Here is a 17,177-nt window from a genome sequence, read left to right on the forward strand (position 1 = left end):
GCACAATATGACAAAATAACAATTAGATAGTTTATGCACAATTTTCCTCTGTATACTAATTATTATAAAACTGTTCATCTCTATCTGATTTTCTGATGCAGGATTTAAAGCTAATATAGTTCAGAGACAACAGAGTCATTCTGTTGCTGCAAACTGAAAAGCACGGAAAAAGAAATCAAACCGATCATTTTACCACTTTGTTGTTATTTTACTTAATACAGAAATTTTAATTAAACCAAAACTTCAAAAAATAAAATTAATTTTAAGAAAACACAAAATATCAATTTGTCGTCTGTAAAACATGTCGATACATTAAACAATTTTGTGAACTTTGTGCTTTTGAGTAAAGAGATTTTACTTTCTGTTGGGTTTACATTTCAAACAAAAAATTCAGTTTATTTGACTTAGTTGACAAAGTTACAGTGTTCATCCCTCCATCCAATTCGCCAGTCCATTGCAGGGCTTCAATGATTATGTAACTGATAATCAAAATATTAAACATTATTCAGATTCCTGTTGGAGTCAGTGGTAGCATTTCCATAGAGACACTTTGCATCAGCAGCTCCATGCTCCAGTGCTCTGGGAGACTTTATAGTCCTGAGAGTTGAAGACTGGATGACTGACAGCTGTCCTTCATCACAGCAGAAGACACAGAAATCCTCCTCCTCCTCATCCAAAACATGACTGTGATCTGCGTCCTCATCTGGACTCTCCTCTGCTGCTGCTTCACAGGTAAAGTCCAGAGAATCCAACTCCTCTCCTCTATGAACATCCGTCCCTCTGAAATGAAGGCCACAAAAGCATGAAGCTGCTTTCTGTTTCTGTCTCTGTATCCTCAGAGTCCAGAGGACAGGTCACAGTGACTCAGCCTGGAGCAGTGAGCTCTGCTGTGGGAGGATCTGTCTCCATCTCATGTAGAACCAGTCAGGATATTTATAGTGATCGTTTAGCCTGGTATCAACAGAAAGATGGAGAAACTCCTAAACTGCTCATTCTTTATATTAGCAGCAGAGCATCAGGGACTCCAACTCGTTTTACAGGCAGTGGATCAAACTCTGGAACAGATTTCACTCTGACCATCAGTGGAATTCAGGCTGAAGATGCAGCAGTTTATTACTGTCAGAGTTATCACAGCGGTGGTGTGTTCACACAGTGAAAAACAGTCGTACAAAAACCTCCCTCATTCTGGCTGAACAGAAACTGAACTGACTGCTGCAGCTGGAAGATGCTGCAGACACTGAAACAGTTCACTGAACACCAATTTTTGGGCGGCAGTGGCTCAGGCAGATGAGCAGTTGTCCAATGATTGAAGGGTCAGCAGTTTGATCCCTGCTCCCTCCAGTCAAATGTTGTATCCTTGGGTATGATACTTCACCCTCCAGTGTGAATGTGCATGAATGTCCCGGTGATGGTCAAAGTGACCGTAGCCGCGAACTGGCAGCCACTTCTCGGTCAGTCTGCCCTAGGGCAGTTTTGGCTACATCAGTAGTTTACCATCACCCAGTATGAACAAGGAGTGAATGAATAATGGACACAATGTAAGTGCTTTAGCATCTGGAAATGTGTGGATAAATCCAATCCATTATTAGTATTATTCTAATAAACACACAAACACAACAGACACTTAATGACCAGATTTGTTCTCAATTTTTTTCAGTAGTCTTTAGGAAACAGTTTAAGACAAATAGTATTGTTAAATTGTATAAATAATTTATAAAAAACATATTTATGTTTTCATAGTTTGGAATAAAAAAATTTTTATTCAATCTGCAGCACAAAAAGAAGCATTTGATTAGAAAATGCAGAAATACAATGTTATTCCAATTTCCTGTACAAAGGAATAGTTATTTTCTAGATACATTTAAGTGTCTAGTTATGCAGTTTGGTTGCTGGGTAGAGTTTGTGTTAACAACAGTAAAACAAGCTGATGATTGCTGAGAAATGTCCTGACGTTAACTAAAAAGGATCCGTTCATCTTATGAAATTGTTGAAAAGAAATGTGTATAGTTTATGTGTTCATGTGTGTTCTTTCAAGAACAAGTGGGTCCAAGCTTTTGACTGCTACTGTATTTATTATAACAGGTCAAAATAGAAATTTTGAACTCCTGAGTTTAGCAAACCTCGTCCTTCAAAGCAAATGTTAGATATTTAGTTGCTTTTAACAAACTCTTTAACATCTTCAGGCTGTATGTCATTAATTAGCAACATGCCAATGGACAAAACCTAATTTAGCATCACCTTAAAAGGCAAAAAAATCGAAAGATTTTTTTTTTAAATTGGAGCGAAGTCTCCATATGATTCACTGTGTTTTTATTCCTCAACAAATTTATCACAATAAAACTATGAGTTTGCTTCTGTACAAAAATAGAGTCATTGAATGAAATCAGTTGGCAAAAGCTCTTTTTATTTGCAGATAATTTTTCTACTGAAACTGTAACAAGTCAAAAAAAGTTTGATAAAAAGAATAAAAGAAGAACTGCATAGAAAACAGATTTATAGTCATAATTTACAGATGTCATGACTGAATCACAGTTTAATGTTTGATAACAGCAGAGACTTAAAGTAAAAGTAAAACTTCAATAATAACATTTTAAATTGCATTTACAGATACATTTTTGAAAGATTTCCTCTTTTTTAGAACTAAATTAACTATTAAAACAATTTATCTTACCTTAAAGAAATACATTGAGTTTAGAATATTATTAAAAAATGTTAATGAGACCAAAAGTTGAAGTGTTTATAATGAATCAAAAGTACTTACAGTCAATCACCAGTCTGGTTCCTCCACCAAACGTGTACCACAGTGATACAAACTGATTGAAGCGTCGTGCAAAAACCTCTGACTGTACAGAGACACGCTCTCTGACTCTGAAACAAACAAACTCAACTTAAATGATGACAGAAAATCTAAAAATAATACAGTTTATTGTTACAATGTAAATTGTATATTACAGTTTATTACTGTCAGCAGCATAACAGCTTCCCGTTCACACAGTGAAACACAGTCGTACAAAAACCTAGAACGCTAAATAGGAACTGATCTACAGCCGCACTGAAGCAGAGGATTTCCAGACAAACACACCAAAGACATTAATTTTAAGTTTTGGTTTTTAGATGTAACAATTATTTTACTCATTATTAACTCAGATGTAAAACAATTTATGCAAAACAGTCTTCATTGAACTCACAAACACTATAAGTATTCATCTCTGAAATGTATTATTGTATTATTTTAAAACCAGTAGTTCAGGTTCAACTGCATCAAGCTGTCAGTTTTATGGTCAGTTAACCCACAAAAATGAACTGAAACTGATCATTTGACCTCTTTTCTGTCAAAAACGTATTGAAATGTTCAAATCCTCACCTCACTTACCTCCCCTCAAAACATTTCAGCCATATTTTTAAATGTTTCCTTGTGTCATGTTGAGTTTATTTTGATTTGATGAGTCACAAAGATTTTCTTTGACTTCTGTTTCATCAAACTATACAAAAACAAACAGCCGTTCGTGAACGTTTCCTTTATTTACTGAATCTTCCGTCACTGTGATCTCTGTGTGATCCCCTGACAGTTTGCGTGGTCCAGACTCTGAACCAAAGCCTTGTGAGTTGTGAGTTTTTCATAACTAACAGTAAATGTCTCTAATCATAAATCGTTCCTATTTTGGAACCACTTCCCTGTTTTTGGGTAAACCAACTCCATGTCCACTAAATGTATTTGTGAGCCACACTTTCATGATGATTCTTCAGGTGTCCTGAGTCTTTTTTCCATCAAAATTGAAATCCATTACAGCTCAAAGCTGTCTCGAATGAAAATCATTTTTTTCTTCTTCTCACCTTAGACATTTAGGGCCCTTGGTGGGGAGGGTGATTGGACATCGCTGTGAGTAATCAGGAGATGTCCTCTCAGTGCCCTACCCGCCAATTTTAACTGCACCCCCTTATAGTCCACACACCCTTTACCCCTCTAAATATACACTCCAACACAAACACATACATGCACACACACGCCCTCACAAACACACACACATGCATTTCACAAAGCAGGTGGGACCTCGGAGCATCTGTCCCCTACCCCATCCCTGGTAGGGGGTACCAGGCCCTTGGCAACGGCGGCCGTGTTCCCCGGGTGCCCGCTTCCTGGACACGGAAGCCCTTTCTCTGCGCAGGGAGAGGGATCCCTGAGTTCTCTGGCAAGACCAAGACATCACATCTGAGCCGGAGGGGGGAGGGGTCTGTGCCCGTGTGGTGTGGGCCTCACCAAATTTCCAAATGTGGGCGAGCCTAGTCGGGCCATGTTCACAACACTTCTTGTGGACGCCCCTCCTCCACTGGTGTCTTCCTCCTGGATGGGGATTGCTGGCCCCCTCTCCTGGACCAACCATGGGCGTGGTGGGTGGCTGCCTTGGGGGGTCCTAGCTCGTACCTTTGGTTGGGGTGGGGGGGTGCCCAGAACTCCTGGGTGGTGGTGGGGTGCTGGTCTGGGGCTGTGGGAGCTCTTCTGGGGTGGGGTCCCGTGCGCCGGAGGGCTCTCCTGGTTGGGCTGAAGCTGCACTCTCTGTCCCCCCATGACACCCTGCTCTCTGGCTTTGGGGGCCCCCGTGGCAGTCCTGGTGGCCCTGGCCTGGGTGGCGGATGTGGGGGTGGTTGTTCTCTATCTGCTACTGTGCGGGTGTTGGGGGGTTCTAGCTGCTGCTGCGGCAGGGGTCTTAGTGTGGGAATGGCTATGCACTCTCCCTCCTTCTTTTTACATTCCATTATACATTTAAGAGGAACATAAACACTCACAAGAGCACAGGTGTTAGCTCACCTTTACACTAAAAGTTTGTGTGATTGAATGAAATATTTCATACTAGTTGGTTTGAATGCATAGGTGTGCGTGTGTGAACAATATCTGTGTTGTGTACATGTTGACATGTGGACACTTTTGAGCCAACAGGTATGTTCGTAACATTTGAGTGTGTGTGTGGACAAGCCCCGCCCCTATAGACCTGTATTACATCTGAACCTAACCGTAACAAGTACAGCCATCCGGAAACTCGTTGCTTTATGCTGCTTCATGGTTTTACCCCCATTCCCTTTCAATAATCACCTTTCTACCCCACCCCTCTCTAACATCCCTCTCTCTTTTTCCCTCCTTTTCTTTTCCGTCCGGTCCAACACAAAAGATTTTCAAATATGATTAAAATGAATAAAGATTGGCCTCGATAACAAAAAGGGTTTATTCAGACACATCTCTGTTTTTTTTCCAGAAAATTCATAACCTCTATTGTTAAAGTAAATTATGTCCAACACGAGAGGCCTTCAGCTCTCATCAGTTTGCCCAGCTGTTTGACAGGAAAAGTAAAAAAAAATCAAAATCATTATTCATCAGCAGGATTTTAAATAGTAGCTTCACTAAACTGAAGTAAACAAAAATTTATTTTACGTTATTTAGTTTGTTGCGTTTGACACTTCTGTCTAATTCAAACATTTTTTTATTAATTCCTTTTAACTTATCTTCCACAGATTAGTTTATTTCTTCAAACTGTCAAAAATGTCCCAAATGCTACAATAAGAAATAATTAAAAATGATTCTAACTATAAAAATGATCCATATTCCTGTTGGAGTCAGTGGTCGCATTTCCATAGAGACACTTTGCATCAGCAGCTCCATGCTCCAGTGCTCTGGGAGACTTTATAGTCCTGAGAGTTGAAGACTGGATGACTGACAGCTGTCCTTCATCACAGCAGAAGACACAGAAATCCTCCTCATCATCATCCTCATCCAAAACATGACTGTGATCTGCGTCCTCATCTGGACTCTCCTCTGCTGCTGCTTCACAGGTAAAGTCCAGAGAATCCAACTCCTCTCCTCTATGAACATCCGTCCCTCTGAAATGAAGGCCACAAAAGCATGAAGCTGCTTTCTGTTTCTGTCTCTGTATCCTCAGAGTCCAGAGGACAGGTCACAGTGACTCAGCCTGGAGCAGTGAGCTCTGCTGTGAGAGGATCTGTCTCCATCTCATGTAGAACCAGTCAGGATGTTAATGGCAACAACAATTTAGCCTGGTACCAACAGAAAGATGGAGAATCTCCTAAACTACTGTTCTACTATGTTGGCAGCAGAGTATCAGGGACTCCAACTCGTTTTACAGATGGTGGATCAAACTCTGATTTCACTCTGACCATCAGTGGAATTCAGGCTGAAGATGCAGCAGTTTATTACTGTCAGAGTCTTCACTACATCAACAGTCAGTGGGTGTTCACACAGTGAAAAACAGTCGTACAAAAACCTCCCTCATTCTGACTGAACAGAAACTGAACTGACTGCTGCAGCTGGAAGATGCTGCAGACACTGAAACACTTCACTGAACATCCATTCTAACAAACACACAAACACAATGATACTTAATGTTACCAGATTTGTTCCTAATTTTCTTCAGTAGTCTTATAAACCCAGTTTAAGCGAGATAATATTGTTAAATCTGCCATTAATTTATTGATCACATATAAATGTTTTCATATTTTGAAAAAAAAAAAAAAAAGTGTAAATTTATTCAATCAGCAGCACAAAAAGATACATTAGATTTTTTTGTTTTTGAAAGATTAGAAAATCAAACAACAAACTGCTAAATGAGTGCAATTCAAAAGCACACTTCTTTTTGTTTTGGTAAGCTATTAGATTTTCATTTCATATTTTTGCAGAACACTAAAGAATAATTTTCATTATTATTCATTGTCTCAAATACAATATGAGTTTGCTTCTGTCACAAAAGAGAGTCATGGAAGGAAATCAGTTGGCAAAAGCTCTTTTTATTTTCAGATACATTTTCCCACAAAAACTGTAACAAGTCAAAAGAGTTTAAGAAAAAGAATGGAAAAGAAGAACTGCATAGAAAACAGATTTGTAGTCATAGTTCCAGTTCAGGACTGGGAGCACTGGTCTCTCCTGAAAGTCTCTAAGACTGGATCCTTGGATCCTCTCTTGGCCTGACAGGTCACCTTCTCCCACTGGTCTGCAGAGAGCCTCAGGGTGCTGCTCCAGCTGTAGAGGCCGTCCTTCTGCAGCACCCCGGGGCTCCTGCTCTCCTCCCAGCTGCTGCTGCCGACCACCTCCCAGGACAGAGTCCAGTCTGAGGGGAAGCCCTTGTTGGCCACACACATGAGTGTGGCCTTCCCCTGCTGCAGCTCCTTCGTGGAGGGGGACAGCACTGTCAGCAAGGGCGAGGCATCACCTAGGAGACACCAATCAGCTTAGAGGACAGGAACCACACAGCTGTCAATCAAAAAGCTCTCATTGGATGCAGTGGTTTCAGTTTGATGAAGGTTTGTGTTCAGGTGTTTTTCTGCTCCATCAGTCATTGATTCACACATTGTTTCACTTCCTTGAAGAAATCTCTCATGCAGATCAGCAACAAGACAAACTTCAGTTTCTACTGAAAAATGTCAAACTGGGTTAGAAAAAGAGCAGATGCATCTTTATGAAGAAAACAAGTTTGGACTGAATGTCTTTAAAAAGCTTCATTATACATTAAAGAAATGTAGAAATTAGGACAAAATCATAACAATCATTAAAGTTTTCTGTCAGAAAATCCTTTGAATAACAATTACATTTTCTGAAATATCAGATGTCCAAACATTCGTCCAGAAAGAAAATGATGTGAGTAAAAACTGCCTTTAAATACACTATGACCACATGACCACATACTTTTTTTTTAACACACAATGTTTATAGCACATTTTGTAATCAAATACAATTTTTTTTAAGTTGAAATCTTTTGACTAAAAATCAGTTCAGTTTTAATTGAAAAAAACTGAAACTATAGCAAAATGTTTCTTCAGGTAATATTTAAACATTTATTCCAGTCTGGTTCTTCCACCAAAAGTTCCCAACTGTGATACAAACTGACTAATGTGTTTTACAAAAACCTCTGACTCTACAGAGACTTTCTTTCCTGCTGTTTCAATTTAAACTAAATATTTCTAATTTCTTGATTCACATGGAAATTATGATTTATTTTATATTAGAAAACACAATTTTAATATTTTCAAGTTTCACACAAACTAAGTCTGCTTATAAAAAAAAAAATAATTTACCAAAAATAATCAAATGTCATTTTTATACAGTAATTTACTAGTAACTCAGAATCAATGAAAGAAAGAAATAAGACACGAATACAGAAAAAGCAACAAAAAGATCTACTTACTTCCAAACTCCAGTCTGGTTCCTCCACCAAACGTGTACCACAGTGATACAAACTGATTGAAGCGTCGTACAAAAACCTCTGACTGTACAGAGACACGCTCTCTGACTCTGAAACAAACAAACTCAACTGAAATGATGACAGAAAATCTAAAAATAATTCATTTTATTGTCGCAGTGTAAATTGTATTTAGTTGTTGAGTTGTAATTAAACTGTGTATTAATTTTAAACCTTTCTAATGAATCACAAAGTTGTAAATATAATCACATTAAAGCACAACCAGAAAATTTGATTGAAAGATTGAAAGCTGCCTCAAACAAAACTACAAAAAATATATCATTTTGATTAATTGTGCAAAAATGCACGATTAACTATGTTATAAAACTAGTAAAAGTATGAAAGAATCCAGTATTAAATACTTTGATTAACAGAAAACAACGTTATAGTTATTTTTCTTTCTTGCATTTAGATTCATATCTCTAGATTTTCTTTCAATTATTTGTTTTTTGGGAGAGTTTCACTATCCTGCTGTTCTCTGCAAACTGTCATGTTTTTCTCCACGTTATGATAAATGGAGTAATTAGTTATTTTCTTTGGATTATTTTTACTCTAGGCTTCATGCTGCTTCTTCAAATAAAATTAATTGCACTTCATTTTTGTTATGTCTTGTACAGATTCCTAGATAAATAACAATTAAATGTTTGTGTGTTTATTTGTGTAGAATAGTGTGAGTGTGCAGGAATCCTGATGACATGTGGAGAACTGCAGCTTCTGACTGATTCAGTGTGTTTGCATATGTGTGCTGCCTCTCTGCTTCCAGCAGTTAAAGCTCAGTGTTGATCAGTGGCCGTCCAGACCTTTCAGAGACACTGACTCGCCCGCAGCACAATGATGATGTCACTGACTCTGCTGCTCTTCACCCTGGAGCTCCTCGTTCAGGGTGAGACTGTCTTCTGGAAGCTTTGCTTCAAGCAGCAACCAGGTTCTCCACAATGATGTTCTGCTGTGATGGAGAAACACTGAAACTAGCAGCACTGAGCTTCTTCTTCTTCAATTTACTTCAATGTGTTTTTGTCTCAATAATTCTTCTTTTTTCTGTTTTCAGCTTCATCAGAAGAAATCCTCATCACTCAGACTCCTGGAGCTCAGTCTGTTGTTGAAGGACAGACTGTGTCCATCAGATGTAAATCCAGCAAACTCATTGGTGATGACATTAACTGGTATCTTCAGAAACCTGGAGAAGCTCCTAAACTCCTGATAGCTGATACTACAGAACGTCAGTCTGGTGTTCCAGATCGTTTCAGTGCAACTGCAGTTCAGACTGATTTCACTCTGACCATCAGCAGAGTTCAGCCTGAAGATTCAGGAGTTTATTACTGTCAGCAGCACAACAGCTTCCCGTTCACACAGTGAAAAACAGTCGTACAAAAACCTAGAACGCTAAATAGGAACTGATCTACAGCTGCACTGAAGCAGAGGATTTCCAGACAAACACACCAAAGACATTAATTTTAAGTTTTGGTTTTTAGATGTAACAATTATTTTATTCATTATTAACTCAGATGTAAAACAATTTATGCAAAACAGTCTTCATTGAACTCACAAACACTATAAGTATTCATCTCTGAAATGTATTATTGTATTATTTTAAAACCAGTAGTTCAGGTTCAACTGCATCAAGCTGTCAGTTTTATGGTCAGTTAACCCACAAAAATGAACTGAAACTGATCATTTGACCTCTTTTCTGTCAAAAACGTATTGAAATGTTCAAATCCTCACCTCACTTACCTCCCCTCAAAACATTTCAGCCATATTTTTAAATGTTTCCTTGTGTCATGTTGAGTTTATTTTTATTTGATGAGTCACAAACATTTTCTTTGACTTCTGTTTCATCAAACTTTACAAAAACAAACAGCCGTTCGTGAACGTTTCCTTTATTTACTGAATCTTCCGTCACTGTGATCTCTGTGTGATCCCCTGACAGTTTGTGTGGTCCAGACTCTGAACCAAAGCCTTTATGTGAGTTTTTCATAACTAACAGTAAATGTCTCTAATCATAAATCTTCCCTATTTTGGAACCACTTCACAGTTTTTGGGTAAACCCACTCCATGTCCACTAAACGTATTTGTGAGCCACACTTTCATGATGATTCTTCAGGTGTCCTGATTCTTTTTTCTATCAATAGTAAAATCCATTACAGCTGAAAGCTGTCTCGAATGAAAATCATTTCTTTCTTCTTCTCACCTTAGACATTTAGGGCCCTTGGTGAGGAGGGTGATTGGACATCACTGTGAGTAATCAGGAGATGTCCTCTCAGTGCCCTACCCGCCAATTTTAACTGCACCCCCTTATAGTCCACACACCCTTTACCCCTCAAAATATACACTCCAACACAAACACATACATGCACACACACGCCCTCACAAACACACACACATGCATTTCACAAGGAAGGTGGGACCTCGGAGCATCTGTCCCCTACCCCATCCCTGGTAGGGGGTACCAGGCCCTTGGCAACGGCGGCCGTGTTCCCTGGGTGCTGGCTTCCTGGACCCGGAAGCCCTTTCTCCGCGCAGGGAGAGGGATCCCTGAGTTCTCTGGCAAGACCAACAAATTACATCTGAGCCGGAGGGGGGAGGGGTCTGTGCCCGTGTGGTGTGGGTTCTGGTCATTGCCCCTTAGTGCTGGGCCTCACCAAATTTCCAAATGTGGGCGAGCCTGGTCGGGCTATGTTCACAACACTTCTTGTGGACGCCCCTCTTCCACTGGTGTCTTCCTCCTGGATGGGGATGGCTGGCCCCCTCTCCTGGACCAACCATGGGCGAGGTGGGTGGCTGACTTTGGGGGGTCCTAGCTCGTACCTTGGGTTGGGGTGGGGGGTGCCCAGAACTCCTGGGTGGTGGTGGGGTGCTGGTTTGGGGCTGTGGGAGCTCTTCTGCCAGCAGTTGGTTGGTGGGTCGGGCCAGTCATCGAGCTCTGGCGGGTCAGGCGTGGAGTCGGCCGGCCGGTCAGGCGTGGAGTCGGCCGGCCGGTCAGGCGTGGAGTCGGCCGGCGGGTCAGGCGTGGAGTCGGCCGGAGGGTCAGGCGTGGGGTCAGGCATGGGGTCAGGCATGGGGTCAGGCATGGAGTCAGGCATGGGGTCAGGCATGGGGTCAGGCATGGAGTCAGGCATGGAGTCAGGCATGGAGTCAGGCATGGAGTCAGGCATGGGGTCGGCCGGCGGGTCGGGCCAGCAGTCGGCCGGCGGGTCGGGCCAGCAGTCGGCCGGCGGGTCGGGCCAGCAGTCGGCCGGCGGGTCGGGCCAGCAGTCAGCCGGCGGGTCGGCCGACCAGGACGGGTTGGGGTGCGTCCATGACCACCACTGGATAGGGCTGTGATGCGTCTGGGACCACCTCTGGAACAGGATTGGGTCGGGGTGCAGGCGGCATCCCCCTGGGAGCCAGGACGGGTCGGGGTGCATCCAGGACCACCACTGACACAGGTTGTGGTGCATCCGGGACCACCACCGGAACAGGACGGGGCTGGGGTGCATCCGGGACCACCACCGGAACATGAAGGGGCTGGAGTGCATCCGGGACCACCACTGGAAGGGGTTGTGGTGCGTGCCGGACCACCTCCGGAACAGGAATGGGACATTGAAGGGGACGGCGGCGATGACCCCCCCTCATCAAATCAAATCAAATCAAACTTTATTTATAAAGCACTTTTCATATATAAATATAACACAAAGTGCTTTACATTAAAACACAACAAAATATAAAAACAAGCATTGACGATTTAAAAATAAATAAAATAAAAATAAATAAATAAATGGGGCCCCCCTCCCCGTACCTAGCCCCCCACTCCTTTCACACCTCCCACCCCCTAAGTGATGGCAAAGGACAATGAGGAATAGGCTGAGCACAAAAAGAGGATGCTGGAAACGCTAATAATTGGAACCTCCCCCTCCGTGAACAGCCGCATAGACAGCCAAATGCAGCTTCACAGGCGGGGACCGCTCCACCACAGCTAAGTGGTGATGCAGGTCCCCATCTAGAGCTGCAGTGGCTGAACAGCAGCCGACCCAGAAGGAGGGGTTCCAGCTGAGGAAGCACCGGAAATAAAAATGAATAAAAATGAGAATAAACAAGTAAAAATATTGATAAAAACAATAAAACATTAAAATAAGGTAAATTAAAATAACGCGTTAAAATCAGATTCAAGTTCATAAAACAAGATAAAATGGATAGATAAATAAATAAAATAAAAAGTACATATAAATAAATAAATAACTGAATAAATACATAAAAGTAGTAAAAAATTAGCTAAAAGCCAGGTTAAAAAGATGGGTCTTGAGCCTTTTCTTAAAAGCATTAATGCTCTCTGCGGCTCTCAGGTCCTCCGGCAGACTGTTCCACAAACGGGGGCCATAGTGCTGAAATGCAGCCTCTCCATAGGTTGTAGTTTTTACAGTTGGAATGGTTAACAGACCAGTGCCAGAGGATCTCAGGGTCCGCGAGGGTTCATACTTTACTAAAAGATCTGATAAATAAGAAGGCGCAAGACCGTTAAGACATTTAAAAACTGTTAAAAGTATCTTAAAATCAATCCTGAAGCATATGGGGAGCCAATGCAGGGATTTCAAAATTGGGGTGATGTGAGCTCGCCTCCTGGTCTTTGTAAGAACTCGTGCAGCAGAGTTCTGGAGAAGCTGAAGGTTCCTAATGTTGGTTTTTGGAAGACCAGAAAGCAGGGCGTTACAGTAATCAACTTTACTCATGATAAAAGCATGCATTAGCATCTCCATATTAGCAAGAGAGAGTAGTGGGCGGACTCTAGCCAGATTTTTGAGATGATAAAAACCAGTTTTAACCACCTGTTTTATATGGGGGATAAAAGTCAGCTTAGAGTCGAAGATAACACCCAGGTTTCTGACTGTTTCTGAATGACTTAATGAAAGTTCCTGTAGCTTCAGAAACTGTTTCTCCCTCTTGGCTTCAGGACCGATAACTAAAATTTCCGTTTTGTCCTGGTTGAGCTGCAGAAAATTATTTGCCATCCATAATTTTACATCTAAAATACAGTTAAAAAGTGCTTCTATTGGTCTTGTGTCATCAGGAGACATAGCTATATACAGCTGGGTATCATCAGCATAGCTATGAAAGCTGATGTTGTGGGTTCTGATGACATTCCCCAGAGGAAGCATGTAAATGTTAAAAAGCAAGGGGCCAAGGATGGAACCTTGAGGCACACCACAATTAATTTCATGGACCCCAGAGAAGTGCGTGTCCATGCTTACCATAAAGTTTCTCTCCATGAGATACGATTCGAACCACTTGAGAACAGTCCCTGAAAGGCCAAGACTTTTAAGTCTGTTTACAAGGATCAGGTGATCAACAGTATCAAAAGCTGCGCTTAGATCTAGTAGAACTAGTACTGAGATCTGACCTGAATCCAAGGCACATCTGACATCATTAACGATTTTTAACAAGGCTGTCTCTGTGCTGTGGTTCGTCCTAAAGCCAGACTGGTTTATCTCAAAAATGTTGTTTTGAGAGAGAAACTCATTCAGCTGAATAAAAACAAGTTTTTCTAAAACCTTACTTAAAAATGGCAAGTTGGACACAGGTCTGTAGTTATTAAAAATTGAAGGGTCTGAATTAGTTTTCTTGAGTAACGGTTTCACCACTGCCGTTTTAAAGGCAGCAGGAAAAATACCCGTCTGTAGAGAGGAGTTCATGATATTTAAAATCTCACTCTCAAAAGACCCGTAAAAGGATTTAAAAAGTGATGAGGGATGGGATCTAAAAAACAAGTTGTTGGATTAACTTGGGAGAAAACTCGACCAAGTGTTGCAGCTTCAACCAGGTCAAAACTGTCCAGTGCTTCCTCAGGTAACATCAAGCCAACATAACCAATAGAGAGGCTTTTCTGTTCTTTTATGATGTTAGATCTGACAGAATCGATCTCATGGCAAGGGGGGCAAAGTGGAGAACTGGGCCTGGTCAAATTCCCAGTAAGTCCTGGTCCGCTCTGCTTCCAAGCAGTAGGCCTCCAGAAGCCACATGTCCCGCTCTGCTGGGTCCAGGTAAATGTAAGGCTGGTCCATTCTGTCATGTAGGGAGGGCCGTGGTAGCGTGAAGGACCCAAAATGCAGAGGCGGAGGCACACGGTTCAAGGGCAAGAGGATTTAATCACAAACAAAAAGCGCTGCAGAGCAGGATAACAAAACTAAAACTAAACTTACTGTGAGCAAAACATGAAACATGGTATGAAGGGAGTCAGGGACGAGACGTTAGCGACGTTAATGGACCAGCACAAGAGGAAGGGAGAGACGAGACTTAAATACAGACAGGGCAGACAAGACACAGGTGAACAAGATCAGGAGAGATGGGGACAAGGAAGTAAAACTCAGGAACATGACAAAACAGAAAACCTTTCAAAATAAAACAGGAAACAGAACCAAACATGACAGAACAAGAATTAAAGCAAAAACCAAGACAAAAGAAAACCAAACCATGACATTCTGGGGTGAGGTCCCGTGCGCCGGAGGGCTCTCCTGTTTGGGCTGAAGCTGCACTCTCTGTCCCCCCATGACACCCTGCTCTCTGGCTTTGGGGGCCCCCGTGACAGTCCTGGTGGCCCTGGCCTGGGTGGCGGATGTGGTCATCCGGGGGGTGGTTGTTCTCTATCTGCTACTGTGCGGGTGTTGGGGGGTTCTAGCTGCTGCTGCGGCAGGGGTCTTAGTGTGGGGATGGCTAGGCACTCTCCCTCCTTCTTTTTACATTCCATCATACATTTAAGAGGAACATAAACACTCACAAGAGCACAGGTGTTAGCTCACCTTTGCACTAAAAGTTTGTGTGATTGAATGAAATATTTCATACTAGTTGGTTTGAATGCATAGGTGTGCCTGTGTGAACAATAACTGTGTTGTGTACATGTTGACATGTGGACACTTTTGAGCCAACAGGTATGTTTGTAACATTTCAGTGTGTGTGTGGACAAGCCCCGCCCCTATAGACCTGTATTACATCTGAACCTAACCGTAACAAGTATATCCATCCAGAAATTCGTTGTTTTATGCTGCTTCATGGTTTTACCCCCATTCCCTTTCTATAATCACCTTTCTACCCCACCCCTCTCTAGCATCCCTCTCTCTTTTTCCCTCCTTTTCTTTTCCGTCCGGTCTAACACAAAAGATTTTCAAATATGATTAAAATTAATAAAGATTGGCCTCAATAACAAAAGGGGTTTATTCAGACACATCTCTGTTTTTTTTTTCTTCAGAAAATTCATAACCTCTTTTGTTAATGTAAATTATGTCCAACACGAGAGGCCTTCAGCTCTCATCAGTTTGCCCAGCTGTTGGACAGGAAAAGTAAAGAAAAAATCAAAATCATTATTCATCGGCAGAATTTTAGATAGTAGCTTCACTAAACTGAAGTAAACAAATATTTATTTTACGTTATTTAGTTTGTTGCGTTTGACACTTCTTCTGTCTAATTCAAACATTTTTTTATTAATTCCTTTTAAACTTATGTTCCACAAATTAGTTGATTTCTGAATGTCCAAATGCTACAATCAGAAAAAATTAAAAATGATCCATGTTCCTGTTGGAGTCAGTGATAGCATTTCCATAGAGACACTTTGCATCAGCAGCTCCATGCTCCAGTGCTCTGGGAGACTTTATAGTCCTGAGAGTTGAAGACTGGATGACTGACAGCTGTCCTTCATCACAGCAGAAGACTCACAAATCCTCCTCATCATCATCCTCATCCAAAACATGACTGTGATCTGCGTCCTCATCTGGACTCTCCTCTGCTGCTGCTTCACAGGTAAAGTCCAGAGAATCCAACTCCTCTCCTCTATGAACATCCGTCCCTCTGAAATGAAGGCCACAAAAGCATGAAGCTGCTTTCTGTTTCTGTCTCTGTATCCTCAGAGTCCAGAGGACAGGTCACAGTGACTCAGCCTGGAGCAGTGAGCTCTGCTGTGGGAGGATCTGTCTCCATCTCATGTAGAACCAGTCAGGATGTTTATAACAACAACTTTTTAGCCTGGTACCAACAGAAAGATGGAGAAACTCCTAAACTACTAATTTACTATGCTAGCACTCGAGCATCAGGGACTCCAACTCGTTTTACAGGCAGTGGATCAAACTCTGATTTCACTCTGAGCATCAGTGGAATTCAGGCTGAAGACGCAGCAGTTTATTACTGTCAGAGTCTTCACATCATCAACAGTCAGTATGTGTTCACACAGTGAAAAACAGTCGTACAAAAACCTCCCTCATTCAGGCTGAACAGAAACTGAACTGACTGCTGCAGCTGGAAGATGCTGCAGACACTGAAACAGTTCACTGAACATCCATTCTAACAATCAAAAACACTGACAATAGTCACCTTATGTTACCAGATATTAGAACGTGCTCCTGTTTTTTATTCAGTGGAACCAGTTTAAACCAGATAAGCCCATTATTTAAAGATTATATTAAAAACACATATATATTTCACCTTTTGTAAAAAACAAAAAAAAAGATTATTCCCATGAAAAAGTACAATAGAAAATTGTGATATCATAATTTCATCTGTTAGGAAGACAGAGCCAACAGGAGTGTTATAACATTTGAGTGTATGGATGAGTGTGTCTGTGGACAGGCTCAACCCTTTTGACTCACTGACTCCTTACAAAGCAGAATACATCTTTAATGAATCAGTGGTTGTAATGAAAAATATTTATTAGTGAACAGAAGCAGTCTAATATGTGTATAAGCTATACTGTTGTACAAGCCTAACATTACTGTAATCTCATGAAATAAGTCTTTATTACTTTAAATATTCAATGAGGTAAATAGCTGCATAGTAGTAATTTAAATAGTAGTAGATATTTAAAAAACTAAAAACAAAGCTGCAAACAGATTTTCCACATTAATGCAGAACAAAATAAAGAAAGAAATGCAGTTTTTGTGAAACTTTAGAGCAGGGGTCACCAACCCTGTGCCCGCGGGCGAC

At 41.3% G+C, this 17,177-nt stretch overlaps 5 gene segments (V, D, J or C); 3 read left to right on the forward strand and 2 right to left on the reverse strand.

Moving 5' to 3' along the window:
* Positions 1-4,077, reverse strand: part of LOC101174112 — a 33,386-nt gene extending 29,309 nt beyond the window's left edge. Inside the window, 2 exon segments of the C gene segment in view lie at positions 2,762-2,868; positions 4,073-4,077. Of these exon segments, the coding sequence occupies positions 2,762-2,868; positions 4,073-4,077 (112 nt within the window).
* Positions 4,078-5,603: 1,526 nt separating this feature from the next.
* Positions 5,604-6,281, forward strand: LOC111948163. The segment is given in 2 exon segments: positions 5,604-5,823; positions 5,931-6,281. Coding segments are annotated over 2 exon segments (375 nt in total).
* Positions 6,282-6,777: 496 nt separating this feature from the next.
* Positions 6,778-8,837, reverse strand: LOC101175577. The segment is given in 3 exon segments: positions 6,778-7,214; positions 8,187-8,323; positions 8,833-8,837. Coding segments are annotated over 3 exon segments (453 nt in total).
* A 91-nt stretch (positions 8,838-8,928) lies between these two features.
* LOC110015870 lies at positions 8,929-9,617 on the forward strand. The segment is given in 2 exon segments: positions 8,929-9,123; positions 9,289-9,617. Coding segments are annotated over 2 exon segments (360 nt in total).
* A 6,332-nt stretch (positions 9,618-15,949) lies between these two features.
* LOC101164573 lies at positions 15,950-16,558 on the forward strand. The segment is given in 2 exon segments: positions 15,950-16,001; positions 16,109-16,558. Coding segments are annotated over 2 exon segments (375 nt in total).
* The last annotated feature ends 619 nt before the right edge of the window (positions 16,559-17,177 follow it).

The sequence above is a fragment of the Oryzias latipes genome, chromosome 11, assembly GCF_002234675.1.
Source record: "Oryzias latipes chromosome 11, ASM223467v1".
Taxonomy (NCBI): Eukaryota; Metazoa; Chordata; class Actinopteri; order Beloniformes; family Adrianichthyidae; genus Oryzias; species Oryzias latipes.